At 48.2% G+C, this 27,690-nt stretch overlaps 2 protein-coding genes across 2 annotated transcripts; one reads left to right on the top strand and one right to left on the bottom strand.

Annotated features, from left to right (window-relative positions):
* The first annotated feature begins 2,516 nt into the window (after positions 1-2,516).
* Positions 2,517-9,075, top strand: DOK1 (docking protein 1). The gene is made up of 5 exons (XM_071455814.1): positions 2,517-2,651; positions 2,845-3,138; positions 5,538-5,646; positions 5,842-6,014; positions 7,527-9,075. The coding sequence occupies exons 1-5, from the start codon at positions 2,589-2,591 to the stop codon at positions 8,673-8,675; spliced, it is 1,788 nt and encodes a 595-aa protein (XP_071311915.1). The 5' UTR covers positions 2,517-2,588; the 3' UTR covers positions 8,676-9,075.
* A 1,332-nt stretch (positions 9,076-10,407) lies between these two features.
* Positions 10,408-24,564, bottom strand: M1AP (meiosis 1 associated protein). The gene is made up of 9 exons (XM_071455770.1): positions 24,316-24,564; positions 20,822-21,004; positions 19,038-19,212; positions 14,101-14,274; positions 13,413-13,563; positions 12,765-12,906; positions 12,039-12,245; positions 11,373-11,528; positions 10,408-11,207 (listed from the first exon to the last, which is right to left on the bottom strand). Exons 1-9 carry the CDS (start codon positions 24,562-24,564, stop codon positions 11,061-11,063), a joined length of 1,584 nt encoding a protein of 527 aa, XP_071311871.1. The 3' UTR covers positions 10,408-11,060.
* Between the last annotated feature and the right edge of the window lie 3,126 nt (positions 24,565-27,690).

The raw sequence follows: 27,690 nt of genomic DNA, 5'->3' as shown, positions 1-27,690 counted from the left end.
CCCACGGCAGCCCCGGTCCCCCGTCCCCAACCGCGGGGCTCCTCCCGGTGCAACGCTGCCTTCTCCCGCCTTTGAAGCTCCCCGGGAGCCCGCAGCCCCGGAGCTGTCCCCGAGGGGTGGATGCCATCATCTCCCGGTGCTCACCCCCGAGCTGGCACCTGCCCTGGCACAGCCTCATGCCAGGCCGAGGGTGTGATGCCAGGTCCAGGTGCCAGGCAGGGACTCACCTGTGCCAGGCTGTTTGCCTTGTGGCCCCGGCTCTGAGCTCGTCTGGCTCGTGGTTGTGGCTGTCCCACGGGCAGATGTGCTGCCGCTCACGAGCTCCCTGTAGAGCCCAGCCTACGCACGGCCCGGGCAGTCTGACACCACGACGTCATTTTGTTCCGTTTCAGACCACTGAGATCAGCTTCAGACCACTGATGTCGTTATTTTGCCCGGGTTTGTGGTTTGATCTTTCATGTGTCTTGTATACTCTGTTGTTGGTATTGCTGTGGTTACATCCCATTGCTGTTTCTAGCACATTGTTCTCATCTCAGCCTGGGTGATCTTTAATTTTCGTGCCTCCAATTCTCCTCTCCGTCCTGCCCTCGGGGGAGGGTGGGGCTGTGAGCAATCGGTCTGGGATGTTTCAATGTGAGCGCTTAATTGGGGAATGTCATTCCTAAACCAGGGCACCAGCACAATTTTGTTACCATGCAAATGTGAGGGGTGAAGCCAGGACAGTGCTGAGGGTCACCCCTGCATCCATCCAGGCACTGCAAAGCTGCCCTCAGCTGCTCTCCACACCTGCAGCCATTCCATCAAAACCACAGCTGGAGAAATGGGCATCAGAGCCTGGAAAACCAGGATCTGTGGCTTCTGCCTCCTCCCTTTGCAGGTTTATGTTGTGTCAGGAAATCAAATCGTGGTGCCTGGGCCATCAAAGCAGCAAGAAGCCCAAGAGTGACCAGCAGTGAGCTGGCAGGGTCCCAGTGCCACCAGAGTGCCACCAGAGTGCCACCAGGCTGGCTCATCCATGCTGGGTGTGCTGAGCACAAGGTTTGTTCTTGTTCTTTGCCTCAGAGCCTCCCCTGGCCCACCTGCAGCTGGGAATGCTGGACTCAAGCCTGGCCCTGCAGGCGGCTTCTGGGGCAGGCTGGAGTGGGCAGCAGTGACAGGGACAGTCCTGGGAGCAGCCCAGTGCCCCTGGAGGGACATGGCATGAGACATGGATGGCATTAATCTGTCCTCAAACACAGTCAGAGAATGACATCCTGCAGGCCTGTGCATACACAGGGGATTTTGCTGTGATTTGCTGTGTTTGCTGTGATTCTCTGCCTTTTCTGCTCTCTCTGTGAGCACCTGGCTGTTCCACAATTTTCCTGGACTATGAGCTTGAGGTAAGCAGCCTCTAGTCCTCCATTTTCTCTCCTGTCAAAGACATCACTTCTTTTTCCTGTCCTGTGAAACATCACTTATCCCCTTGTCCACTCCCCATATTGCCCTCTGTGAAAAATGCATATTTTATGATTGGCTTTTCACAAATATGAAAATGAATATTATATGTGTTATGTTAGAAAGTTATGCTGTGTTAATTCTCTTAAGTAGTGTGTTAAATATAGTTTTAGTCTATAACATAATGTTAAAATAGAAACTAAGCTATGTAAGATACTTTTTTTAAAAGAGAGGACTTGCACTGAGATAGCAGCCACAGGACACCTGAATCTTTCAGATAAAAAGAATTCATTGCTCCATTATCCGAAGAAATTAACTCATTCAACCCTGAAGAGCCGTCAGGATTAAGAGGAAAAAGTTGACACTGTCCAGATAGAGTCCTTTGTTTGAATGGAATTTATGCATCATGGATGAGGTGTATGAATATGCAACAGGCTGTTGTTTTTAAGGGTTAATCCTCTGTTAACGTGGGTCCTTTTTCGGGCTTATTTTACTCAGAAAGAGGTACCTGGACTGTCTGTAACTCTTTGTTTATTGTCCATATTGTCCTAATCCAAACTGTCCAAATTTTTACTACCCTAATTATATTACTATTTTTACAACCATTTTATTACTGTTAAACTTTTAAAAATCCAAAACCAAGCGATGGGCGTTTTTCTCACCTCGCTTACCCTCAGCCCACCCGAGCGCGTTTTCCCGTCCCCATGGAGAGCGCACCCCGGTGTCACACGCGCGTGCACGAGCCCAGCTGTGCACACATCTGTTCACGTGCACGCGCACACGCGCGAGCACGCCCCGCCCCTGACACGCGCGTCCCCGCCCTGCTCCCCGCCTCGGTCCCGTCCCGGTCCCATCCCAGTCTTGGTCCCCGTCCTGCTCCCCGCCCCATCCGCGCCCTGTCCCGGTCCCCGTCCCCGTCCCCGTCCCCGTCCCCGTCCCCGTCCTGGTCCCCGTCCCCGTCCCCATCCCGGTCCCCGCCCCGTTCCCGCCCCATTCCCGCCCGGTCCCCGCCCCGGTGCCCGCCCCGGCCCCTCCTCGGTCCCCGCCCGGTCCCCGCCCCATCCCCGCCCCGTTCCCGCCTCATTCCCCGTCCTGGTCCCCTCCCGGTCCCGTCCCGGTCCCCGCCCCAGCGGCGCGGGCGGAAGCGCGCGGGGATGGAGCCGCCGGCCATGGAGGGGCCGCTGCTGGTGCAGCAGAGCCACAAGTTCGGCACCAAGGTGAGTCCGGGGATCCCCTCCTCCCTGTCCCTGTCCCTCTCCCTCCCCTCCTTCCCTCCCTCCCTCTCTCCCTCCCAGCCCTCGGGCCGGCTGCGCGCCGGGGCGGGGGCGCTCCCGGTGCCGCTCCCGGTGCCGCTCCCGGTGTCGCTCCCGGTGCCGCTCCCGGTGCGCGCTGTGACCCCGCTGCCCGCAGCGCTGGAAGCGCGGCTGGTCCGCGCTCTACCCCGCCAGCCAGCACGGCGTGGCCCGGCTCGAGGTGTTCGACTGCAAGGAGCCGTCGGCGGCCGGGCGGGCGGGCACCCGGCGGCTCGCCCGCACCGTGGTGCGGCTCAGCGACTGCACCAGCGTGGCCCCGGTGGGCGAGGGCGGCCCCCGCGCCGGCACCGCCACTTTCCGCCTGGAGACCCGCGAGCGCAGCTTCCTCTTCGCGGCCGAGAAGCAGCAGAGCGAGGAGTGGGTGGCGAAGCTGTGCCAGATCGCCTTCCCGGTGAGCCCGGGCTGGGGGCGGAGGGGACAGGACGGGACAAGGGCGTCAGCGTGGGGGGTGACCCGTTCCCACCTGGCGGCTCGGGGAGGACACCCTGAGGTTGAAACCAGCCGGCCCTGGCGCTCCGGTGCCCTCTCGATGGCTCCCGCTGTGGTTTGTGGGACTCCTCAGCGTGCTGTCAATAATTCGAGGCTGTGGCTCCAAATTTCGAGTCGGGCTCTTCTTGCCCTGTGAGGAGCCCGTGCTCGCCCCTGCAGAGGGCTGGCAGGAGGCCAAGCTGATGGCCAGGAGCGTTTCCTCTTGGCCCAACCATTGCTGCCTTTCCTGCCACAGCAGCGGTGGAGGAAGCGCAGCCTCGAGAGCCTTGTGGGACCTGTCTGCTTCCAGGAGCTGGAACCCCCTTTCCCAGCCTCGGGGCTCACTCCTGGCTGCTGCTGTGGGCATCCATGTGTGCTGGAACACTGGAACACTGCCCAGCCCTGTCCTCTGCAGCCCCTGGAGCTGCTGGTCCTGGGGAGCCCTGTGGGACCTGTCTGCTTCCAGGAGCTTTCTCTGCCTTGGGGCTCACTCCTGGCTGCTGCTGTGGGCACCCCATGTGTGCTGGAACTCTGGAACACTGCCCAGCCCCATCCTCTGCAGCCCCTGGAGCTGCTGGTCCTCAAGAGCCTTGTGGGACCTGTCTGCTTCCAGGAGCTGGAACCCCCTTTCCCAGCCTCGGGGCTCACTCCTGGCTGCTGCTGTGGGCACCCAGCTCTGGAGCACTGCCCAGCCCCATCCTGTGCAGCCCCTGGAGCTGGTCAGCCAGTGTGCCCAGCCAAGGCTCTTTGGGCACTGGGTGCCCTGGCAGTGAGGTTTTCTGTGCCCTCTGGGACACAGCCCATGCCTGCCCAGCTCCTCAGCGCTGCCTCTCCCTCCTGGGAGGAGTTTGCAGAGCCCTGGGTTGGGCTCCAGCTGATTCCAGCCTTGGAGTGCTGGGCAGGGCTGCCTGGCAGGAGGACTGGGTGCACAGCTGGTGATGCCAGGATGGCCCCTGAGTGTGATTTACCTTTGTCCCTCCCTGCAGTCTCCTGGTGCAGTCATGGTGGGAATGTCTCTGTGTCTCCTGGTGCAGTCAGGGTTGCAGCCTTTGCCCTAAAAGTGGCTTTTGGGGCTGAGCTGGGCACACAACACACCCTGGGAGTGGGGCAGGGTGGTGGCCAGGCCAAGGAGCAGCTGCTTGGAGCTCCCATCCCCCACATGGGAGCCGTCATTCATGTGCCTGAGCTCCAGAAGCAAGCTGAAGGTTTAGGAGGATGGGAACAAATGGTTACAAGGCTGGCATGTGTTTTAAAAAGGCCTGACCTGGAGCAGGAGGCACAAGAGCTGCACCACGTGGCCTCTCTGCACAGAGCCAGAGATCCTCAGCTGGGATTGCTGATCATCTGCATGGAGAATGTGATTTTGTGTCATGTTCCTGCCCAGAGGGGCTGCAGGGTCCAGCAGCTTGGGAGCTGGGGCCAGAGATCATTTGGAGTTCAGAACAGATTTTTTTTTTGTTTTGTTTTTAATTTCCTTTTGAAGATGAGGAGAAGTGCAGTCAAATGGAGCCTTAGAGGCTCTGGCAGATTTGGTGGCCCTTGGCTTTGCAGTCCCAGGCTGGAGCCCTGCTGTGCTGGATGCTTTAGCTGAGGAGGAGCTGCTGCTGTCAGCTCTCAGAATATGAGGTTTTAGGATCCAGACACAAGGGCTGGATGGCCCTTTTTGGGGGTTCTTGTTAAGAAGCTCATGTGTGTGAGTTTAGAACTGAAACTGTGGCACTTGCCTTGTGCAAGATGCACCCTCTGCTGCAACCCCAAGAACAGCTCCACACACTGAGCCTCCCTTGTGCCAGCTGCACAGGGCTCAGGGAGCCTGTAATTGTGAGGGGCTTTTCTGCAGGAGGATCTGTGAAAGCACCACAGGTTTGTGTCCCCCCCCAGGCCCTTTGGGGGCCCTGCTGCTGGGACACAGTGGCTCACAGTGTGTGTGTTGCATTTTCAGTTCTGCATGTGCTAAAATAGAAGCGCTCGCTTCCCCTCTGCAGGCTGCCCCTCCTCCTGGGCAGGGCAGGACACAGATCCCTGTGTCACCAGGCCACCAACCCCCTGTCCTTGGGGTGGTGTGGCCAGGAGGGTGTGTTTGGCTTGTGCCATGCTGTGGGGGCAGCTCTGTGGGTGCAGAGCCCAGAGCTGGGGACAGGGTGCTGCCAGGAGCTCAGGGAAGTCCCCCCAGTGCTCAGGTGGGCTCAGGGGATCCTGTGCCAGCTCTGGGGTGGGCAGGGTGCAGGACAGCCAGGCTGTGTGGGGCCATACAAGGGGGGCTGGGGGCTGATGTGGGAAGAGAGCTCTGGGTCTGATCTGCTCTCCTCTGTCCTTTGCCAGGGGAATGGCCCCAGTGATGGCCTGGTGTCACAGCATGGCCGAGAGGGCAGCGGGGAGTCACCAGCCCTGGAGATGGCCGTGAACTCCATCTACTACACCAGAGACGAAGGTGGGACCTGCAGCTGCCCTGGCCTGGGGACACCTCCCATGGAGCCTTGTCCTGCTGCTGCCCCATCACTGGGGCCATGCTGGGCATTGCCTGTGTCCCCTGAGCAGCCCTGTCCCTGCAGTGTGTGTCCCCTGAGCAGCCCTGTCCCTGCAGTGGGGTTGGTGTCCCCTGCCCTGAGCAGCCCTGTCCCCACAGTGAACGCCTTCTGGGTGACAGTGCAGAGGACAGAGGCTGCAGAGCGCTGTGAGCTGCGTGGCACCTACGTGCTGAAGGCTGAGAGGGACAGCCTGGTGCTGAAGGACCCACGGACAGACAGGATCCTCTTTGTGTGGCCCTACCGGCTGCTGCGCAGATACGGCCGGGACAAGGTGGGCAAGGGGGGCCCCACTGTGCTCTGCTGCAGCTGCTGCCCTGGAGCTGCTCCCCTGTGCAAGGCTGGCCTGGTCTCCTGCAGCCAGCCCTGCCAGCATTGCTGCAGCCCCTTGGCTGTCCCCAGTTCCTGCCTGTGTCACTGTGCTGGAGCGGGAGCTGGTGAGACTCTTGTCCCCTCTGTGGTTGTCCCACTGCTCCCCTTCTCCATCCCAGCTTGTGCCAGGAGCAGGGACATCCCTCAGTGCTGCACACACGCTGTCCCCAAGCTCCAGGAACCTTGGCTCCTGTCTCTGCCCTGGGATCAGTCCCTCCCCCCTAAGCATGGTGGCCAGAGCAGAGGGGCTTTGAGACACCAGTTGCTCTGGATTTGTTCACTCTGTGGGGGGAACTGCTCCTATTCTCAGTGACCTTTGAGGGTGTGACCCTCTCCAGAGTCCTCGTGCAGTGAATCCTCAATCTGCCTTGCTGCTACCCTGGGTGCAAGGGCCATGCTGGAGAGGGAGAAGTGGTGGCCCTGGGCTCTTTAGTGGTGTCCTGGGGTTGTTCAGTGCTGTCCTGGAGCTGTTTATAGCAGGGACCATGTTGGCCACACACTTATGGTGTTTTCTGCAGCACATTCCCAAAGCAGGGGTGGAAAGCGAGCTGCCCTTGTGGGGGTGTCCAGCTCATCTGCAGAGTTTGTGCTGGGGGAAGGAGGAGGGTTGCAGGGTGTGGGGAGCTGCACCCACAGTGACCTGAGCAGAGAGGGTCTGATTGTGCATCTGTTCAGCAGCACTGACCCATAAAAAGGAGTTTGTCCCCAGAGACCTTTGTAGCAACCACAAGGGCTGCTGCTGCCTGTGAGAGAGGCAGAAAATCCTGAGGCTCAGGAAGGGTGTGGGCGTCAGCTGGTGGGAACCTGCTCACCAGAGAGTGTTCAGGCCAGAGGAAGCACAGCCCTGGTGCAAGACTTCTCTTTAAAGGATCTTTTACCATGAACAGATTAATGCTGGTAGGTCAATGCTTTGCTTACTCTTGGTAACTGAGCTGCTGCTGCTGAGCTTTCTCCTGTGGAAAGCCATGTTCATCCTCTTCAATCTCTTGCTTCCAGATCTCTCCCTTTTTTCCTAACATTCCATACTAGTTTCCCCTGCTGAACTCTCACTCACCTTCTCACCCTACTCCTTCCTCAGTGTTGTTTCCTAGACTATCTGGTGCCAATGGTAGAAACTGCTGGAACTGCTCATGGAAGGCAGCAGGGCCCCAGCAGGAGCTGCAGCTCCCTGGGGCACTCACAGTGATGTCCCCTCAGGTGTGCTCCAGCTCTACATCTTGTAGTGTGGCCTATCCCTGCCCAGCTGCTGGGCACAGGGTGGCCCTTGCTGTGGGAGTGGAAGGAGCAGGATTTCAGGGCAGGATTTCAGGGTGTGCAGGCTCAGTGCTGCAGCCACAGGCCCTTTGGTGGGAAGCACAGCCTGCACAAGGTGCTGGATGCTGAGCAGGACCCGACCCTTCTGCTTCTCCTCCAGGTGATGTTCTCCTTCGAGGCTGGCAGGCGCTGTGACTCAGGACCTGGCAACTTCACCTTTGAGACCAAGCAGGGCAACGAGATCTTCCGCCTGGTGGAAGCCTCCATCCAGGAGCAGAAGGCTCAGGTGGAGGAGAACCGGCAGAGCTGTGACTCGCTGGAAGCTGACAGCCCTGGCATGGTGCAGATCCGCCAGGCCCTGGCTGACAGCCTGAACCTGGAGCTGCCTGCTGAGGGGGATGACACCCTGGCACCCAAAGCAGGACTGGCACCCAGGGCTGGTGCAGCAGCAGAGGAGAGAGATGCCACATCTCTGCTGAAGAGCCGGACTCTGCCAGAGCTGCCCGTGCCACCGGCCAAGCCCACGGTGTCCAGCACCCCCCCACGCTCCCCTCTGCCCAAGGTGCTCCGTGCTGTGCCACCCTCTGAGGACCCTTCCAGCGTGTACTCGGAGCCCCTGGACTCGGTGAAGGGCCTGCAGCCGTGGCCAGACCCGCTGTACTCGGACCCTGTGGACAGCAAGGCCCTGAGCGTGGCCAAGGCGCCCGGTGGGGCCGTGGAGGAGCCCAAGGCGCGGCCGCCGGTGCCGCCGTACTCGGGCCCGTACGAGCAGGTCCGGGCCGAGGGGCAGGGCCAGGGCAGGGCTGAGGGCCAGGGCAGGGCTGAGGGTCGTGGCCAGGCTGTTCCTGGGCACAAGGAGCACATCTATGACGAGCCCGAGGGCCGCGCCCCCCGCTCGCTGCATCCCTTCACCTACATCTACGACGAGGCGCGGCCCACGAGCGAGGCCTGGCGCACGCAGGGCCACGATGGCAGGGGGGGCTATGAGTACCCCTACAACCCCAGCACTGACGATTACTCGGTACCCAACTTCCCTGCCAAGGCCAAGAGCCCCAAGCCGGTGCCAGCCCCCAAGCCCCAGGCAGCCTTTATCCCCAAAGGGGCAGAAAGGCTGGAGGAGCCTGGCAGGCGATGGGGCAGCGCTGCCCCCGAGAAGGTGCTGACCAAACCCAGCCTCAACAGCAGCAACAACAACAACGTGGAGGTGCTGTACAGCCAGGTGGTGAAGCCCCAGCAGCTGCAGAAGAAGGAGCAGTGTGTGGATGAGTACAGCTTGTGGCCTCTCTATGAGGATTTAGGGGAGATCTAAGCTGCTGCTGCTCTGTCTGTATGCCAGCAAGGACTGGGCATCCCAGTGCCAGCTGGGCTTCTCCTCCCCAGGATGACTTGGGGTTTTTGGGCTCAGGCAGAGCCCCTTTTCTCACCAGTGCTGAGGGTTTTCCTGGAGGGAAACAGCAAGAGAGCTGTGGCTGGAGCAAGCCCCAGTGTGTTTCTCCAGCCCTGGAGCTGGCTCCACTGTGCCTTCTGGTCTGCAGGAGGGCTGGTGTTTTCCTGTACCTGCTGCTCTGGCTCTGCTCTGGCTTCCTGTCTGACCAGGCTGCAGGGCTCTGGTGCCTTTTATGGTGTGTGGAAGGCTGCTTGCCATCAGTCTCCAAAAGTATTTTTATACAAAGTTATTTTAATATTAAAGTCTTTATGTCTCAGAAGGACACGTTTGCCTGTGGCATGGATGGGGAGGTGCAGGTGCACGTTTGTGTCTGTGCCAGAGCTCCTGAGCTCAAAGAAAAGTGCCTGCCAGGTTGAGCTGTGGCTGGAGGCCCTGATGCCAGGGGATTAAGGGAAATGAGAGTCAGGCTCTCACATATGTGATGGCCTCCAGGCACAGGGCTGGGCAGAGACAGATGCCAGCTCTGCTGCAGCTCAGTGGCTGTTGGTGAATTACAGGATCTCTCCTTCTCCAGCCTGATCCCACTGCTGAATTCCCCCACTCCCAGCTGCTTTGGGAGGCCTGGAAGGGCCCAGCCTGGATCCCCCTGAGTTTAATGGCCAAATCTGTGATGCCTGCTGTGTGGTTTGTGGCACTGCTGTGTGGCAAGCCTTGGCCAGCAGCCAACCCAGGGTCAATACAGGTTGTGCTTTCTGTGTGGGACCACACCAGGCACGCTGGCATTGGCTGTCCCCACGTCTGCTGGTGACTTCTGCAGGTTTGGCAGCTTGTTGTACCTAAAGAACAGGCAGGTGGCAGGCAGCTCTGTGCTGCACCTGTGAGAGGGCTAAGCTCAACTTCTGCAGCCCCAGCTCAGCCAAACTGCTGGAGAGGCCTGGAGGTTCAGGTCCCCAGGCTGGTGATGAGGTGATGAACTCTGGGCATTTATCTGGTGCCCAGGTTGCAGGGGAAGCCTCAGTCCTGTAAAAACACAGCTCAGCTGTGGTCAGGACCAATCTGTGGCTGTTCCCCTCTGCTGGGTCCTCTTCTCTACTGGGGTTTTGCTGCAGGAGAAGGGGAAAAGCCTAATGGGCTTTGGGAAATCTGAGGGAGGTTGAGTGGTTCCAAAAACTTTGTTGCCTCCCTGCTGCCTCCTCCCTAAACCTGACTTGATAATTTTGATGTTGACTGGTTTGCAAGCCCCAGGCTGGGCCATTTGTGTGTTCATTCCTGCTCCAAACCATCCCTGTGCCTGCAGGGGTGCCAGCCCTCTCTTCCATGGTACCTGCCCTCGATGCCTTGCCCCAGCAGCTGCCTGATGAGATGGGCATGGGAAGAGCCAGCCCACGCCTTTGGGTCTGTCAGAGCTGGGATCCCAGGGAGAAGAGATGGGATTGTGGTGCTTGCCTCATGCCCTTGCTCTCCTGCATCTGTTTCCCAGGAAGCACAGGTCAGTGGTGGGAGAGCAGTGCTGGACATGTCAGAAACAACAGGCAGGGAGTGAGCTCCATGGAGGAAACTTTATTTTGGAACAGCTTTTCAGAACCAGGTAAGTAGAACACAAACTCTGCTGGTGCTTGGCTTTAGGGGCTCAGTGAGACCACCCCACCTTGGCTTGGTCAAGCTGCCCCTGGCTCACACCTACCCTACACTGGAAAACAGGCTGGAATCTGGGCAGGAATTCTCTGGAATTGCTCTGGCTGGGCATTTGCTCCAACCCCCTTCAGGAGCTGGGGTGTTGGACAGCAAGGCCAGTCTTGAAAGCAACTGAATCATCTGGAGAGCAGAACTCCAGGCCTTAGGATTAAATCCAAGAGCCCTGTTTCATTCCTGTTTAACCACCCCACTGCACCTGCTGCTGTGGGATGAGGGCAGCTCAGCACAACTGCCTGCCTTGTCTGATTTCCTCCCTGCCCTGCCTGCAGCTCTTCTGCTGCCACTGACAGCAATCTGTGATTTGTGGCCTGTGCTGGCCCAGTCTCACAAACGCAAATTTGAGGCAGGCTGGTGACGTGTGCTGGCAAGAACAGGAAATACGTGGTGCTGCTGCTGCTGCAGGGGCCAGCTGGAGCTCTGGACAGAGGGTCCCTGAGCAGCAAACTTCCTGCAGAACTGGCTGGGTGACGAACACAACGTGAAACAACAACAAGGAGGAACAAACGATGGGAAGTGCCTGCCTGCCCAAGGCCAAGCTCGGTGTCTTGCCTGACCACATCCGGCCAGCTGCTGAGCCAGGAGCTGTGGCTGCCCAGGGGCAGCTCCTGCTGCTCACTGCAGGAACTCCTCGTACTCCTTGGGGAGCAGGGAGCCCTCACAGGAGCCTCTCCTGGCTGCTGCTGCTGCTGGTCTGAACGTTTGGAGGGGAGAGGGAGCCATCAGCAGGGGAGCCACTGCAGCTTTGGCTCTGCTCTGAGGCTGCAAGACAGGGACAAAACACAAATCCTTGTGTGGGGAGGTGCTGGCTGTGCCTCACCTTGCTGGGAATTCCTGCAGGAATGTGGCCAGGAGGGCACAATCTGCTGGAATCTGGCCAGGAGGGGACATGAGAGCCCATGCAGGCTGCTCACACACAGGACTCACCTGCCTGGGCTGGTGGCGCTCCGGGCGCTGCTCCCGGGGCTGGGGCTGCTGCCGGTGGGGAGGTTTGTACAAGGAGCTCTTCAGGTATTTGTAGAGGTTGCTCTTCTGGTGCAAGGGGTTGTAAGCAACTTCCACTTCCAAGTTGTTCAGGGCACTCTGCTTGAAAGACAGAACTTGAGTTTGCTACAGGATGTGACAGGTGGAAGCTGTGGGGTTTGCATGTTTGTGGTTTTTTTGGTTTCTTTTTCAGGGACAGTGTTGCAGACACTCCAAACCACCCACCCTGCAGTGAAAGGTGAAGGGATTTTTGGCTGTGCTGCAAACTGTGTATAGAACAAGAGGCATCTCCAGACAGATCTTAATGGATTTAAACATCCCCTTGCAGGATGCAGTCCTATCCTTTCCCATGCCCAGAATCAGCCAACAAGCTGCAACTCCCTTTCTGGGCACTGTCACCCTCGACTCTGCTTCACCACAGGCCTCTTCCCACCATCAGACACCAACATTGCTCCCAAGGACAGGTATTTGCTGTCCATGGAGAAAGCTGTGTGCTGGGAAGGAGTTCTGGAGTGCAGCATCACACAATGTCACTAGACATTGTCACAGCCATTTCCTTCTCTCGCTATCTACTGAGGTGATAAGGAGAGTTGATAATGAGTGACTCACCTCGATGGGGCCCCTGACACGCTCGGGGTGCTCAGCCAGGAGGGCTGGGAAGGCTGATGGCAGCAGGAGCTCTCTGATGGCCACTGCTTTCACCAGGAGAGTGGCAGAGTCAGAGGGGACAATGACATAATAGGGGTGCACCACCACGTTCCAGTTTGGTCCCGTGCTCTGGGGCTCCTGCCTGGCCAAGAGCATCCACTTCCTTTTCTAAAGGGCAAAATCCAGGTGTGAACAACAGCAACAGCAACAGCCACTTCCTTCAGCACTGCCACTGTGGGTTCAGGGCAGGCACACTCACACATCATGGAAAGGAAACTAGTCTGCAGCAGGGCTCAGGGCAGTATGGCATTTAGGTTGTTTTTAGCAAGTCAATTCTTAAAAAAACCCCACCCAATTTTGGTTTTCAGCTTGTCAGTAACAGCCAGTTCTCCACAGTCCAAGCCTTGGTTAATTATTTTCACTGTTGAAGTCTCAAATCTAACTCCAACCCTGGCATTTGCACTTCACACCTCCAAACACTCATTTCTGGAAGGTTTGAGGGTCTTCCCTAAGCTCTGATGAGCTGGAGCATCTTCCCAGCAGATGGAAGGATTTACAAGTCCAATTCTGGCCCATGAGATGAGGTTGTAGCTTTTAAAATGTTTCCTGACAGATGCTACAAGGTGTGCACTCACTGTTCCCTTCCCTGGCCATCCCTGCCCATCCCAGTGCCCTTTGCACACTCACCAGGAGGCTGTGACACAAAGCATGGAAGCTGTGCTGGTTTGTCTCCAGTTCATCCCAGTCCAGCTGCCAGCAGCTTGTGGGCTTGATGATGAAGGGCAGCCCATAGAGTACAGACTCACAGACCCCTTCAGCCTTCAGAGCCCTGCAGGATACAGCTCATGTTAGTGCTCAGCATTAACTGCACAGCTTAGAAATTATCCTGCTTTTTTCCTATAAAGACACTGGAGAGCATCTCTGTGCTCTGCCCTGAACTGCTGCCAGGAAAGTGAATTCTTAGGTGAAATCACAGCACTGTGAGGCTTTGCTTAGTTTCTGACATCCAGTTAATTGCTGTGGCCTCGTTAGGTAATGAGAGAGCAGAATAATTACAATAAAACATTTCACTGGGGTGAAAGAACTTGAGCAGGAATGGCATCTGTGGTGTGACCCTCACTGGGTGCTGTGGTGACACCAGGTGTGACTGTGGTCTGCACGTGGGCTGTGCTGTTCCATGAGAGGAAGAGTGATGGAACTGAGGGTTTTTCACACCACAATTTGGCTCATCAGCACCACCAGAGCCTCCTGGTGATGTCAGCAGGCCCCAGGAAAGTGGAGCTTTTCTTACACCCTCCCCCAGTCACCCAGTGGAAGACAAGAAGCACCACTCACTTCAGCACCCGGAGTTTGTGCAGAGCTGGGCATGGCCAGGCTGCCATGTGCCAGGGAGAGCTGGCATCTGCTGCTCTCCCAGTGCCATCAGATGTCCCCAGAAGCAGGGCTGGGTCCAGCAGCCTCTCCTGCAAATCACACTTCAGGCACACTGGGAGAAGGAGAATGGTTTAGGTCACTGGGATGGGCAATGTTTAGCACATGACATGCTCAAAGCACTTCAAAATTAATGTTTTCTAGCAACTGCTGGGGGAAAGAAAATACTAAAGCCTGGCACAAGGCATCAACCTGTCCCCAAGTCCCTCTGCAAGACAGCCTTTATTCAAGTGCAGCTCTCTGTAAAACAGCATTTATTTAAGTGCAGCTCTGGCACAGACTCTGTTTTGAACACAATTTTTAGGGCTATTCAGCTCTCAAGGCTCCTTTTTACCTTGGCCACGTGGCTGTAAATTCACATGCCCCTCCAGGCACATTTTTGCTGCAAAATGGAAACAATTGCAGCCTCAGCAGCTGTGGCAGCAAAGAGCAGCTTTGTAAGCCTGATGATTTTTTTTCCAAGTTATCCACAGACCTCATTGGGTCTCTAAATGGGAGGGAAGGTGCCCATAGGACAATCCTAGGGAGCTTTTAAAGCTGAGGGATTCAGGAGCTCCTTGAAGGGGAGCAGAGGGGAGAGAAAATGAAATACTTAAGGTGTTCTTGGGTGCAGCAGCGTGGCCAAAACCTCCTGAGGGAAGGAGGAGATGGAGCTGTTCCCTCTCTGTGCCATGGTCATGGAGCCAGGTTTTAAACAGCATCTCCAGGCTGATGACATTGTCCTCTACAGTTTGCACCTCGATGTCCATTCCCAGGATTGCCACATCTGCAGCATAAAAGAAAAAATAGGTGAAAAAGCACCAATATTTTCAGCCATTGAAAAGATTTCTTCAGCAATTATTAGACTCCTTGGTTGGAGGTGCAGAGAAATGTGGTTTGATGTAGCAACAACTTTTAAGCGTGGAGAAATGTAGGCTGGACAGCAGAGTTAGGCAGGATATAAACAAGATAAACCTCCCAAAAAAACCCCAAACCACCCACAAATACTATCTCAAAGATGCATGCAGATGAGAAGCTACTTGAAGTCCATCAGATAAACAAAAATAAAATGGGATAAATAAAATAAAGGGAAGGAAAAAAACCCAAACCATTTGCAAATTGCATAAGGCATGCAATGTAACCACTGGTAAACCCAGAAGGTGCAGTGTGGTAGCACTAATAACTTTACCATACAGCCAGGATGTGGAAAGGCTTTCTCAGAAGAGGAATAAATAGCAGAAATAGCATTTTTCCACCCCTTGTGTTTACCAGGCCAGCAAGGGGATTAAAAACCAGTGCTGCATCCTTCTACACTGAGAAATCTTTTCATTTCTAATGCCATTTGGCAAAAATGACACTTATGCATTAAAAAAAGCCCAAACCCAAAGAAAAATACCCAGAAATGAAATAATTTCTAGCTGGCAAATAATCCAGGACCACTGCAATGACTGTAACTCTTCAGGACACACTTTTTGCCTGTCCCCACCTCCCAGCCTTGAGGAAGAGATGATGTTGGTTGTGTGTGTGCAGCAAAGCAAACTCAGCTCCCACTCTCAACAGGAGATCTTTCTTTCCCACTGCCCTTGCTACTCAAAACCTTTCCTTGTCCTCTCTGACTGTCACTGGCTGCCAGGATATTGAATTCCTTTTTTTAGTTCTTTACTACTTCTTTTTTTTTTTTTTTTTTTTTTTTTTATTTGGAAGCTGCTCTTCATGAACTGAGCTGTTCCCACCTCCAGCCCCTTGCCCTGAGTGTTGCTCCCATTTCCCTGCAGAATTCACTGTTGTAGGATGATCCTGTTTTGGATGCATTTCCTACAGATTTTAGACTTGGGCTTCTCTCAGGGATGTGCACTGAAGAGGGCATTGACAGCTCAGAAGACAAAGCACCAGGAAATCCATGTAATTAACTTTTACCAACAGCAAAACACAGCTGACAAAGGGAATTATTTGTTTTTGGGGCTGGTAAATGCTTTAGTTCCTCCCTCAGTAAATATTTTCCTGATTTTTGTTTTCTTAATTTTTTTCTCTGTAATAGATATTTAATCATTTATACATCTGCAGTTGGCACAAGACATGACAATTTTCAAAGAAATTCACTGCATGCATTAGGAAAAGCAGGTTGGGGTGCCAAAATCTCCTGTGCAGTGAGTCTCAAACTTCCTGGAGGGCAGAGCCAGGCAGAGAAAGGAGCTCTGGGATTGCAGAAGATGGGCTGGGGTCATAAAGAGTCACCAGTGCTTTATCTGCAGGACTTGTTGTTTGTTTTTATCAAGGAGAAATAGCTGGGAGCAGTTATCTCCAGCACATGCAAATATTAACCTTTGTTAGCTAAAGGTCTGGCAAGGCTCAGCTGCTTTCAGGGAGTGCAATGGGGCAGGGGAAGAGAAATAATAACAACATCAACATCAATACTAATCATCATCATCATCATCATCATCATCATCATCATCATCATCATCATCATCATTATAATAGAATAATAGTATAACTATATTGATAATTTATGATACAATAGAATTATAATATAATTACAATCATTTATTATATCTAATTATTTATTATTAATTATAATTATGAGTTATTATAATAATTATAATCATATATCGATTGTATAAAATTAATATTACATAATTATGATAATAGTAAAATTATAATTATAATATATTATAAAATTACAATATAATTATAATATAATATAATTTTAAAATATAAAATAAAATATTAATAATGATAGTGGTGATGATGATAATGATGATGACAATAATAATAATATATTGATTGTATAAAATTAATATTATATAATTATGATAATAGTATAATTATATTGATAATATAAAATATAATTACAATATAATTATAATACAATATAATGGTTATATATAATAAATTATTATTAATAATAATAATAGTTGTGATGATTATGACAATAATAACAATATATTGATTGTATAAAATTAACACTATATAATATAATAAAAGTATAATTATACTTATATAATATAGAATATAATTGTAATTATAATACAATATAATGGTAATATATAAAATAAATTATTAATAATAATGATAATAGTGGTGCTGATAATGGTAATACTAACGATATTATTATTATTATTATTATTATTATTATTATTATTATTATATCAGAGATCAGTCCATCCCAATGCCAGGCATCCTCTTGGTTACTCCCCCAGATTATTCCCACCTCAGATGTCCTTCTCTCCACAGAGTTTACTTAAATCACTTTGCTCTGATTCTGAGATCTCAGCATGTTCAAAGCTGTTCTAAGATTTGCCAGTGTGAGGTTTTCAGTCTTTTCCAGCTGCACTGACCTGGGAATGAGCCTGTGGAGGGGATATCCTGATCCTGCTCTGGATATTAAAAATGTAAGTATATTCAAATAACCCCTAAAGAAACTAATGGAAGAAATATCCTCAGTGAAGTGAAACTCTTGATTAAGTGCTGCATCACAATATTTATTTTCTAGTTCAACACAGCACCAATCTTGCACTTCCTGTGCACTGGATCTTGCAAATTCAATGCTCTTTACTGTAATCTTTTAATAGGAAAATGGATTTTTTTTTCTGAAACAGAAGGAGGGAGCTCCAATGGGTATCATAAACCAGTTGGGCTCATTTTCCCAATTATCTGACTTATTCATCCCCTGTTGCTTTTTTTAGAGAGCAAATAGTTCATCCACTCAGAAAATGAGAATTTCATCCCTTGACATTTCAATGGCTTTTATGTCCACATTTATATTTTCATTCCATTTACTGGATGAAAGGGCTGCACAAAAATCCACATTTAGAAATAATTTGGGTGGGGTTTTGCATTCCCTGAAGCAGCCCTGTGACAGAGAGGCACAGAGCATCTCCTCCTCTGTGAGCTGAGCCCTCCAAGCCTTCCCTACTGTGACAATTGACCAGAAATTTGCTGCAACCACAAAAGAAAATGAACAGCAAGAAACAAATAACCCTGCTTGTTCCTCAGTAAAAAAACAGAAATAACCCTTTTAATCCTGTTGTTGGAATATCTGAAATACAAAGAATTCTCAGAACTTTGGGCCTGTAAGCCAAAGCTTAGAATTAAACACAAGATGTGAGCTGAGACTTTAGAAAAGGCTTCCAAACTTAAGTGCTAGAAGCAAGAATTTGGATTTGTAGTTTAAAGCAAAGGCATGTTAAGCTAAGTAAAAAAAAGTTGAGAGTTTTTGAGTTTAAGATATAGAAAAAATTAAAGTAGCTACCAAGGTCAACAAAGAAATTAGAATGCAGTACTGTGAGTTTGTGTGTCATAAATGATTAGCTAAGAACATGTACACTGTAGCATGGGTCCATAAGACAAAATATTTAAGGATTGGGTCAAAACCATAAATATCCTTTATTAGTGCAGTGTTTTATTAGTCAAGAACTCCTTAAAAAAACCTTGTGATTAAAGATGTTATGGCCTTCTGAAGCATGCTGTAATGATGTGAGCTGAACTCATCCTTCCTGCCTATGTAGAAGATAAGAAAAACCACATCATGGAAAAAGCTCAGAAATCCTGTCTCTAACTCATTCAGAACCTAAAAAATCCCCACATAATCCTCTCTCCCAGGCTGCACATTGCTGGGAAGAGTTACTGGCACTGACCAAGCCTCTTAATTAACTGGTTTTTTTGTCTTTGATACAGTTCCTGCTTCCTGCTGCTGCTTTCCCCCATGCTCAGAGAGTGTTACCCCCAGAACTCGATGCCTTTTTCTCTTTAAGCCCCTCAGTGAAGCTGTGTCACACATGGATTTTAAATAACACCATGAGCTGAAGCAACACACTGCCAGTTCTGGGCTTCTTCTGTCAAGGTTGGGACTGAAGCACTTGAGAGGGCATTTCATGCTCAGACTCAGATGTTTATTAGTTCTTATCTATGTTACAGTCTCACAGCAGTGAGCTCTGCAGCATTTCACTAACAAGACACAAAATGGCCCCATCTCTCTCTCTACAAGGTCTTTTAAGGATAAACCATCCAATTAAGAAAGGACAACTAAATTATTTTCACTTTTAACCCAATAACTAATCACTTGAAGTCCACAATGTGGGCTTTTTTATTCAATTACAAAATACCAGCAAACCCATAGAGAAGAAGGTGGAGAAGAAGAACCAATGTCCACCTTAAAACTTCCATCTTGTTTTATATATATTGCTACATTCTAAAACCTTAAACTTTTAGTTTTCCACCATGTGATATCACACATTTCTAGTCCAACTCCACAGCCACAATCCCAGTTTCATTTTGGAAGCTTTCTCTATGCCCTCAGGTTAAATTCAGTGTTCTCCTGGGGGTCAGTGCCTGGCAGCACAGAAAATCTAAAATTCTCAGCATCCAGGACTCCAACAACACAGGAGCTCTGTAAGTTCTCCAAGCCCCAAGAAGTGCTGTGGTACAAATTTCCTCCAGCCACAGCAGTCCCCAGTGACCCAAGGGACATTAAATGGCCCAAAGGGAAGTGGCAGATGTTGGATTGTCGTGCTGCCCAAAGCCATAACTCCCCTAAAAATGCCCTCCACTCACCACTGCTGAGCTCCTCTGCTGGCACACACTGCTCTACATCCTCAGGCTCCAGGAAATCTCTCTTCACTACCTCAATGACCTGTATTTTTCTCAGGCTGACCAGGTCTATGTCTTGTAGCTTCTTTTCCAGCTGCTTTACCATGTCTCTGCTGGGCTGGCTGGTCAGAATTGTGATCTGAAACACAAATCAGAGCTTGAAGAAGCTGCCTCTACCCCAATTCTCTCTTGGGAGGTGAAGATGTTGAGTAACACTGGTCTCATTTATGAGAGAGGAGAAATAATCTTGCTGAAATATCAAAAGAAGATTTATAAGTTTTTTGGGTTTTTTTGAGTTTTGGCTCACATTTAAGCCAATATGAAATGGATTGAGAGGTTCACTGGTTTTGTGCTCTGTGCTTTGCACATGTGATCACTGAATCTCTGTGTGTCAGAAGAGACTTGTACATTAATTATAGTGCAAAGAAAATAAACTTGGCCTTCTCCCTTGAAAGCTGAATGGGAATTTAATTTTTATTTTAATGTATCCAGCCTATCCTAAAGATATTTCCAAAGAGAGCAGCAGTAGGTGTGATTACCACCACCCAGTTCTGGTCTGATACTGAGAAAAGGAAACAAAAATTCAACTTACTCTGCATTAAAAAAATGCTTGTGATGGGGAGGGGAGGAAATTGCAATCACTTAAGTATCTGGAGCAGAAAGAGGCCTTTTTTGAAACTTTTTTTTGGCCTTTTGTGAGGGTAAAACTCCCTCCTGCCTGTCAGTGACCAAAGCCTGTCCCTGCAGCGTTTCTTACATCCCCTTGCAAAGAGAAGTACAAGAAAATTGCATAATCTAGAAGAACTAGAAGAATAATTGCATAATCTAGAAGAAGTAGCCTAGAAGAACTGCTTAGGGGGCTAAAAACTCCCTATATCCATGGGTTAACTTAATTTTTAATTTTGTTCCTTCAAGTATACTAGAAAATGTCCTGGCTTTTGTTGTGTGTCAAAAAAGGTATTGTGTCCAAAGCATGCTCTGTTTGTTCCAACCCCAGCTTTAAAGCACAAATCACCTTTCAAATGCTCAGGAAAAATACCTCAAAGCCCCAAGAAAGGCAGAAAATCAGTAGAAAAGTTTCCTGGACAGACACTGGGAGTGAGTCTCGATTCAGCCTGACCACAGCGTGACTCTGTCACACTCTGGAAGGGTTTAAGGAGCTAAACAAAGCAGAAAGACTTGGCAAATTTCAATTATTTCAATTTCAATTTGCTTTTTATGACTGGCAGGTGGACCCTGAGCCTGGGCAGTCTGAAATGTAGGATTGTTTGAAGCTGGTATTTTCTGCTGTCCAGAGGAAAACATTCCTGTGTGAGTCCTTTCCCCTTGATAACTCCCTGTCCTTTCATGTCAGCTGATACTATTTAAAAAAATACTTCCTCCTGTGAACCTTGCTCTGCTTTCTGCATTCACACATCTGTTCTCATGTGTTAGTAGCAGCTTCCCTCCCCTTTATGCAAAATCACACATTTAGAGCTGAAAACACAGCCACCAAAATCCACCAAAAGTGTGTCCACCAAAACCTATCAGACCCTGGACCAGGACAGCTTTCCCTAGATGTGTCCCCTTTTCCATAGGAATCTGTCCAGAGGGATTTGAAGACTTGATATCTTCCTTCAGGACTTCTGTGAATCTCTGTAACATCCAGAGTGCTGAATACCTAAATTTTTCTGCATGCTCACTAAATACACATTTATAAATCACAATGATGGGGGATGGCTCCCAGTCCCCTCCCAGCATTTTCTTACCTCAACAGAACTATTTGTGGAGCCTCCTGCTGCTGTGTGCCTGCTGTACTGCTTGAACTGCTGCAATCCATCCTGCACAGCTTGCAGCACTCCATTCCCTCCCTGGGGGAAGCAGCCTTCAGCTGGCAGCGAGCGGAGCTCTGAAATGCAGGCCTGAACTCGAGCAAAGTTTTCTTTCACTTGCTGCAAAACAGGGTTCAAGGAAAGGCTGGGCTCTTAGGTTACAAAATTTAGCTGGGGGTGTGTATTCATCACTATCTGTTAGAAGTGGGGCAGTTCTCTTCTGTTCATTGGGCAGTTTTCTGTATCTGTTCCATAGCCAATGCTCCCTCCAGGAGATCTCTTTGGTTCATGGGCCATTCATTATTAATTCTCTTCTGTTCATGGGCCATTAATTATTAATTCTCTTCTGTCCATGGCCAGTGAGTGTCCCTGCATGGCTGATCCAATTCCATCATCCCATGGGGAGATGCTCCGCCCAGGGGAGGAGCCAAGCATTCCTACCTGGATCCAATCTGAGCCTGGCACAGCCCAGCAGCCTTTGCCCAGTGCATTCCCAGAGGAGCAGCTTCTGCTGCCCTGCATGGCCAGAGGGAGCCCAGGCCCATCTCCAGCAGCCCTGGAGCTGCAGAGGAAAACTCCCCCCTTGTGCAGGATCCCTGCTCCAGCAGAGCCACAGCTGGCACTGCAGGAGGGCTGAGCCCCCATGGGATGGGGCTGTGCCACCCCCTGACACACAGGGGGGCAGGGCCTGCTCTGACTCTGGCAGTGGTTTGTTTTCTTTTTTTTTGTACTATTACATTTGACTTTTAATTTTCCTAGTAAAGAGCCATTATTCCTACTCCCATATCTTTGCATGAGAGCCCCTTAATTTCAAATTTTTGATAATTCAGAGGGAGGGGGTTTACATTTTCCATTTCAAGGGAGGCTCCTGCCTTCCTTAGCAGATACCTGTCTTTACCTGTCACCTCTGGTAAACAGCATAAAATGTTGTAACAACATAATTTTATGTTGCTGTAAAACAACATAAAATACCTCTCATAATGTGGAGGAAGGCTGGTGGTCACAGAGAAGTCAGCTCACCTGAGCCTCACCAAGAACTCAGAGCTGAGACAGACCCAGCAGCTAAACTGGTCCATTGTGGCCACGGCAAAGATTCTGAATGAACTCTACCAAATTTATTCAAAGCAATACAAGACACTGCTGCCAGAGGTCACCTTCCCCACTGAAGAGGCAGCAGGTGAACATTTGACTTGTTTGCTTCAGTGTGTGGAGCTCTGGGTCACTGAAGCCCCCCTGAGCCCTGGTTTGCAGGGTGGGCTGTCAGTGGGACTGAGTGGGAAGCTGCAAAGGCTCTGCTCAGTCCTTACTCAGTGCCACATTAAATTTTTTGATGCTCCAATGCTGATTTCTTATCTTGCCACCATTTACTCTCCCCCTGAGTTATTTCCTTTCATTCTGGCTTCTCTTTCTTTGCCCTCCCTGCCCTTTCCAGGGAGGCTTTATGGACTCTCCTACAGTGGGAACAGAGACCATAAACAAGCACAGAGAAAGGTTAAACCCAGGGTAAGTGTGTGTGACACTTCCCCATGTACTCTCCCCATCTCTATTTTCAGTTCTGGGGCTTTCCTGACTTCATGATTTGTCTAACACAGCTCTGAGGAACAGCTTCAGTACAGTAGCTGATGTCTGCTATTGGAATGTAGCACCCAAAAAAACCCCAGCAAAGTGAATACAAAGAATGGCTTGGAAATTATTAAAATCATTGTAAAAATGTTTTGCAGTTAAACTTATAATTTGTTCTTGATTTCCCAGCCAGAACAGAGAGGAAGAAAGGATAAAATACAAGCATGTTCTTCAATATTAAGAAATCCCTGGAGGATAAAGCAAATAAATGCAAATTAGGAACCAGGTACAGGTTTCACAATGCCAGTTATTAACCACTGGATGAAATTATCAAGTCCTTGATTACCCATCTTGTCTTCAGATCAAAACTAGATGGCTTTCTGGAAGGAAGTTTTAATGAAACAGGGGTACTTTAGTGAAATATAATAGCCTGTGATGTGAACATACAAACCAGTGATCTAAGGGCTCCTCTGTCTTTAAAAACTGGGACTATCAAAATGAGGAATTGTTGTTTAAATAAAAAAGACAGCTGATCAGGAGCAGCAGTCATAAGATTGTCCTTGTCACATTATCTATAACCTTTCCTACCAAACAAACACCAGCACTAGCCAGAGTCTTCTTGCAGATCACATTTGCTAATTTACTCTTGACTTCTGCTTTTTTATTTTTCTCAAGATGTGGAGACTTGACAAAACTCTTCAGAATGTTTCCACCATTGCTGTATGAATTGGAAGGGTTAATCCTGTGTGTTTACACTGATGCTGTGTAAATGGGAGTGCTCGGTGTGGTTATTTCTAACAGGATGACTTCAAAAATTCTTGTGAACTTTAAGATGCATATTTGTATTCCCAAACTATTACTGCAGAACTGCTGCTCATTCTCCATCTACATTTATTCCTGTGCAGAGCCCTAAATGAGAGCAATTTCTTCTTACTGACTTAGAGCTCTGTATTTAAAATCTGTGTGGATGTGGCACTTAGGAACATGCTGAAGTGGTGGATTTGGCAGTGCTGGGTTTAGAATTGGATTTAGTCTTAGAGGACTTTTCCTGAAATCACAGAATCATCTGGATGTTTCTTAAATTCAGCACAGATATATATATATTTTATATATATATATATAAAATATATATATAATATATAAAAATATATATTATATATTATATTATATATAATATATTAAAATATATAAGATATTATATAATATATAATATATAATATATAATATCTAATATCTATATAATATATATAATATATATTATATATTATAAATATTATATATAATATATATATAATCTATATAATTTTTTTTTAATTATGCCCCTTTCCACTTCAATATCTACAACTTCTCACATATTGGTAATATATTCAGCATATTCAGCACACACATATAAATATAAATATAAATATACATATAAATATAAATATAAATATAAATATAAATATAATTTTTTTTTTTTAATTTTTTTTTTTTTTTTTTATTCTGCACCTTTCCCCTCCAATATCTAGAACCTCTCACACATTGGTAATATTTGTCCAGCTGGAGCTGTGTGTAATAATTCTGAGAGAGAAGCAGCACAGCACAAAGCAGCACACAAAAGGTGCAACAGATCCTCCAAAACAGATGTTTTGGAAGGAAGAGCACAAAACCTAATTGATCAGGTTGACAGATCAAAAATGACACTCCTCCTTTTCAACTTTATGAAATTCATGAAATTTCATGAAATTCACCTCACGGCAAAACGATCGTTCTGAGCACGGCTGATTTTTACGATGTGAGTTTACATACAGATTTTTAGATATGAATTTAGCTGTCAGTAATTAACATTTTTTTCCCCCCCCGAGCAGCAGCACAGCCTGGGGCATTACCGTGAAGGGCAGCAGACACTCCTGCTGGGGCTGCACCACGTAGAGGCTGAGCAGGGGCACCCTGCAGGGCCCTGCCAGGCCGCAGGCCAGCACCAGGACGTTCTCCAGAGCCTGGGAGAGCACGGGGCAGGTGCTGGCCCAGCCAGGGCAGGTGGCATCCACCACCAGGATGTGGGATGGCTGCTGGCTGGGGGCCTTGGCAGCAGGGAAGGCTCTCCGTGCTTCTGAGGGGAGTTTTCTGGAATTCATGGCTTCTGCACGTGGCTGTTCCGTGCACAGTGATGCATCTGAGTGGGAGAAATGAATAAAGAACAGCAATGAGTGAGGGTCTCTGTTAGAAACCTGATGAAATTACTGAGAATTTCAGACTTTCTGGGCTAACAAGCACTGACCCCCAAGAAAACACTGCATTTGACCTGAGGCCGTGGAGAAAAGTTCCAAAATTAAATGATAGAACTAAAATGATGAGTGTATAGTTTAAATAAAAGTGTAATATCACATAGTTGAAAAACTAAAGTTTAAAGTTTTAGAATATATAACAAAATAAAAATTTTAAGGCAGAAGCTGGTCCTTCTTCTTCATAGATTTAAGTAGTATTGTGTAATTAGATAAAAAAGTCCACATTGCAAGACACAAGTAGTTAGTTATTAAGTTAAAAATTAAAATAATAAGTGTGTAGTTTAAATAAAAGTATATAATATCACTTCAGATACTTAAGTGATTGCAATTTCCTCCCCTCCCCATCACAAGCATTTTTTAATGCAGAGTAAGTTGAATTTTTGTTTCCTTTTCTCAGTATCAGACCAGAACTGGGTGGTGGGAATCACACCTACTGCTGCTCTCTTTGGAAATATCTTTAGGATAGACTGGATACATTAAAAAAATACAAAATTCCCATTCAGCTTTCAAGGGAGAAGGCCAAGTTTAGTCTATTTGAACTATAATTAATGTACAAGTCCCTTCTTACAGAGACTCAGTGATCCCAAGTGGAAAGCACAGAGCACAAAACCTGTGGATGTTCCTCCAGTGAACCTCTCAATCCATTTCACACAGTAAAAACCTTAAAGTTTAACATCTAAAAATATAATATATGTATATAAAACAAAATAAATGCTTAGAATAAAAACCACTCCTTCTTCTTCCCCTTCTCTTCATGAATTTAAATATTGTGTAATTAGATAAAAATAATCCACATTAAAAACCACAAGTAGTTACTAAGTTAAAAGAAAAAAAATAATTTAAGTGTCATTTCTTAATTAAACTAAATTAGTTTATCCTTAAAAAAACCTGACAGAAAAAAAAATGCAGCTCCATTTTAAATTTGTTAACATAAAGTACTATAAAACTCTGTAAAACTGTAATATAAATGAAAACTAACAAACATCTAAATCCAAATTCTGCACTGGAGGAGGTTGCACCCAAACCCCTGTGCCTTCACCCCCAGCAGCACGAGACAAGGAGCTGGGAAAGCCAAAGGAGGCCAGCAGGATGCAGCAAGAAAATGAATCCATGCACATCCAGGAATTTTACTTTGTGGGTAAAATTGACTTTGTTGCTGTTGTTGTTTTTTTCTTTTTATTTTTTTTTATTTGGTGGGTGTGAAGAACCAACTTTTGTCCTTCTGAGTGTCAGACATCTGGGATGAGCTCCTCCACAGATCTTGAATTTGATTTTTGTTGCCCACCCCATCTCCCTTCAACCTTAAACACAAGAGTATTTTCCTGTTCAAAAATGTATTTTTTACTTCATGAGCAAAAAGCTTTTCTAAAAATCCTCTCTTCATAATTCCATGCAAATCATTCAGTGCTGTTTGTGAAGATACAGGAAATCCTTCAAAATTGAAAAGTGTTGGTATAACTGCACACCTCTTGCTATGAAGTGGGATAATGTTTTTTCCCTGCAGTTTTGTTCCCAGCAGAATTCATAAAAGTTTTAGGAAGGATTTACACAATTAGGCTCTGGCCTGTCATTTGTGGGGTGTGTTCAGCTCACACAAACAGCTCTTTTATGGTCTCCAAGGAGACAAGATACTGCATTTCCTACAGCCTCCAGCACTCTGGAGTAAGAATTTCTGTAAGGCTTGGGAAGAGCAAGAGATGAGTTTTTATCTGGCTGAAGAATCATCAGAAAAAAAAAAAAAAATCTGAATTTCTAGGATTCCTTAGGATGCCTGTCAGTGCAGGCAAAACAAGAGTAATCACAGCCTGAATTTCCAAACTGGGATTAACGTTTCAGAACTGATGAAAACGTTATAAATACAGATATAGATCATGCAGGTATCTTGCTTTGATTAGTCCTCTGCTATAATTTGATTGTCAAATGCAAAACTGCCAGATATCACTTTAATCAGTGTCTCTCCTGAAGCTTTTCAATTTCCAGCAGAGTTTTCTCAATTACTTCACTGAATCTGGGAATGGACTTGTCTGTCTGAATTTTTCCTGATGAGGCTTCAGTGCTACTGAACTCTGCAAGCCCCCAGAGCTCCTCAAACAAGGAAATAAAACCCATCCTGTCAGGAATCCATAAGAGCTGGGCCTTAGCATTGGTTTCAGAGAGGAAAATTAGTTTTGATGCTGAAGCAGAGAGAGTTTTCCTCATTTTGAATTAATTACCTCATTCTTGGTACTCTACTTATTTTTATTTCTAAACTATTAATGCAGAGCTGCTGCTCACTCTCCATCTACATTTATTGCTGTGCAGAGCCCTAAATGAGAGCAATATTTGTTCTTACTGTTTTAGAGCCCTGTATTTAAAATCTGTGTGGATGTGGCACTGAGGAACATGATTAAGTGGTGAATTATTAAGGACTATGCTTATTTTAAAGTGGTTTTGTTAAAACAAATCCCTCATCAGGTCCTTACCAACTGAATTTCATTTCTTCAAAATTGTGATGTCTTAATTAATCTCTGCTTAGCAAGATTAATGGGATTTATATGCATCTCTCTATAATATTTGACAATATTTGATCTCTTTTATAGCTCTAGTGAGTCTGGAGAATGGAGGAATTCTGTGATTAAAAAAATTCTGTGGTAAAATGACATTTTCATTTAGGTATTGGGTGGACTGACAGAGTCCATCCCAAGGGATCCTCCACAATTCCATGAGAATTGGGTAAACTCTGAGTTCTGGCAGCTGATTTGACATTAAGTTATTGCTCAATAAAGCAGAACTCTCCAGGTGTCAGGGCTGGTGATGTGCATTTTGTTCAATGCAAGGAGACACAAATTGTGCAGAACTAGAAAGAGGCAGAAAGGAAATTTCTTTATAGTGATTGATTTGTGACTGCTGAGGACGTTCTGCAGTTGTACATAATCCTATGTGCTTAGTTTGTTATATAAAAAAATTATTAAATAATATCCAGGTCTAAAAAGACAT

Source organism: Agelaius tricolor, unplaced genomic scaffold (assembly GCF_023055355.1).
Source record: "Agelaius tricolor isolate 1412-34295 unplaced genomic scaffold, bAgeTri1.0.p SCAF_54, whole genome shotgun sequence".
Classification (NCBI taxonomy): Eukaryota; Metazoa; Chordata; class Aves; order Passeriformes; family Icteridae; genus Agelaius; species Agelaius tricolor.
The sequence above is the reverse complement of the archived record's forward strand: the minus strand, read 5'-3'. Positions and strand labels throughout refer to the sequence as shown.

Bases quoted from the DNA above. Each gene is read 5' to 3' on its own strand.
- DOK1 (XM_071455814.1), top strand. From the start codon at position 2,589: ATGGAGCCGCCGGCCATGGAGGGGCCGCTGCTGGTGCAGCAGAGCCAC. The intron at 5,647-5,841 runs GTGGGACCTGCA...CTGTCCCCACAG, and splicing joins CTACTACACCAGAGACGAAG to TGAACGCCTTCTGGGTGACA. The intron at 6,015-7,526 runs GTGGGCAAGGGG...CTTCTCCTCCAG, and splicing joins GCAGATACGGCCGGGACAAG to GTGATGTTCTCCTTCGAGGC.
- M1AP (XM_071455770.1), bottom strand. From the start codon at position 24,564: ATGAATTCCAGAAAACTCCCCTCAGAAGCACGGAGAGCCTTCCCTGCT. The intron at 12,907-13,412 runs GTGAGTGGTGCT...TGTATCCTGCAG, and splicing joins CACAAACTCCGGGTGCTGAA to GGCTCTGAAGGCTGAAGGGG. The intron at 12,246-12,764 runs GTGAGTGTGCAA...TTTGCCCTTTAG, and splicing joins CTTTGTGTCACAGCCTCCTG to AAAAGGAAGTGGATGCTCTT.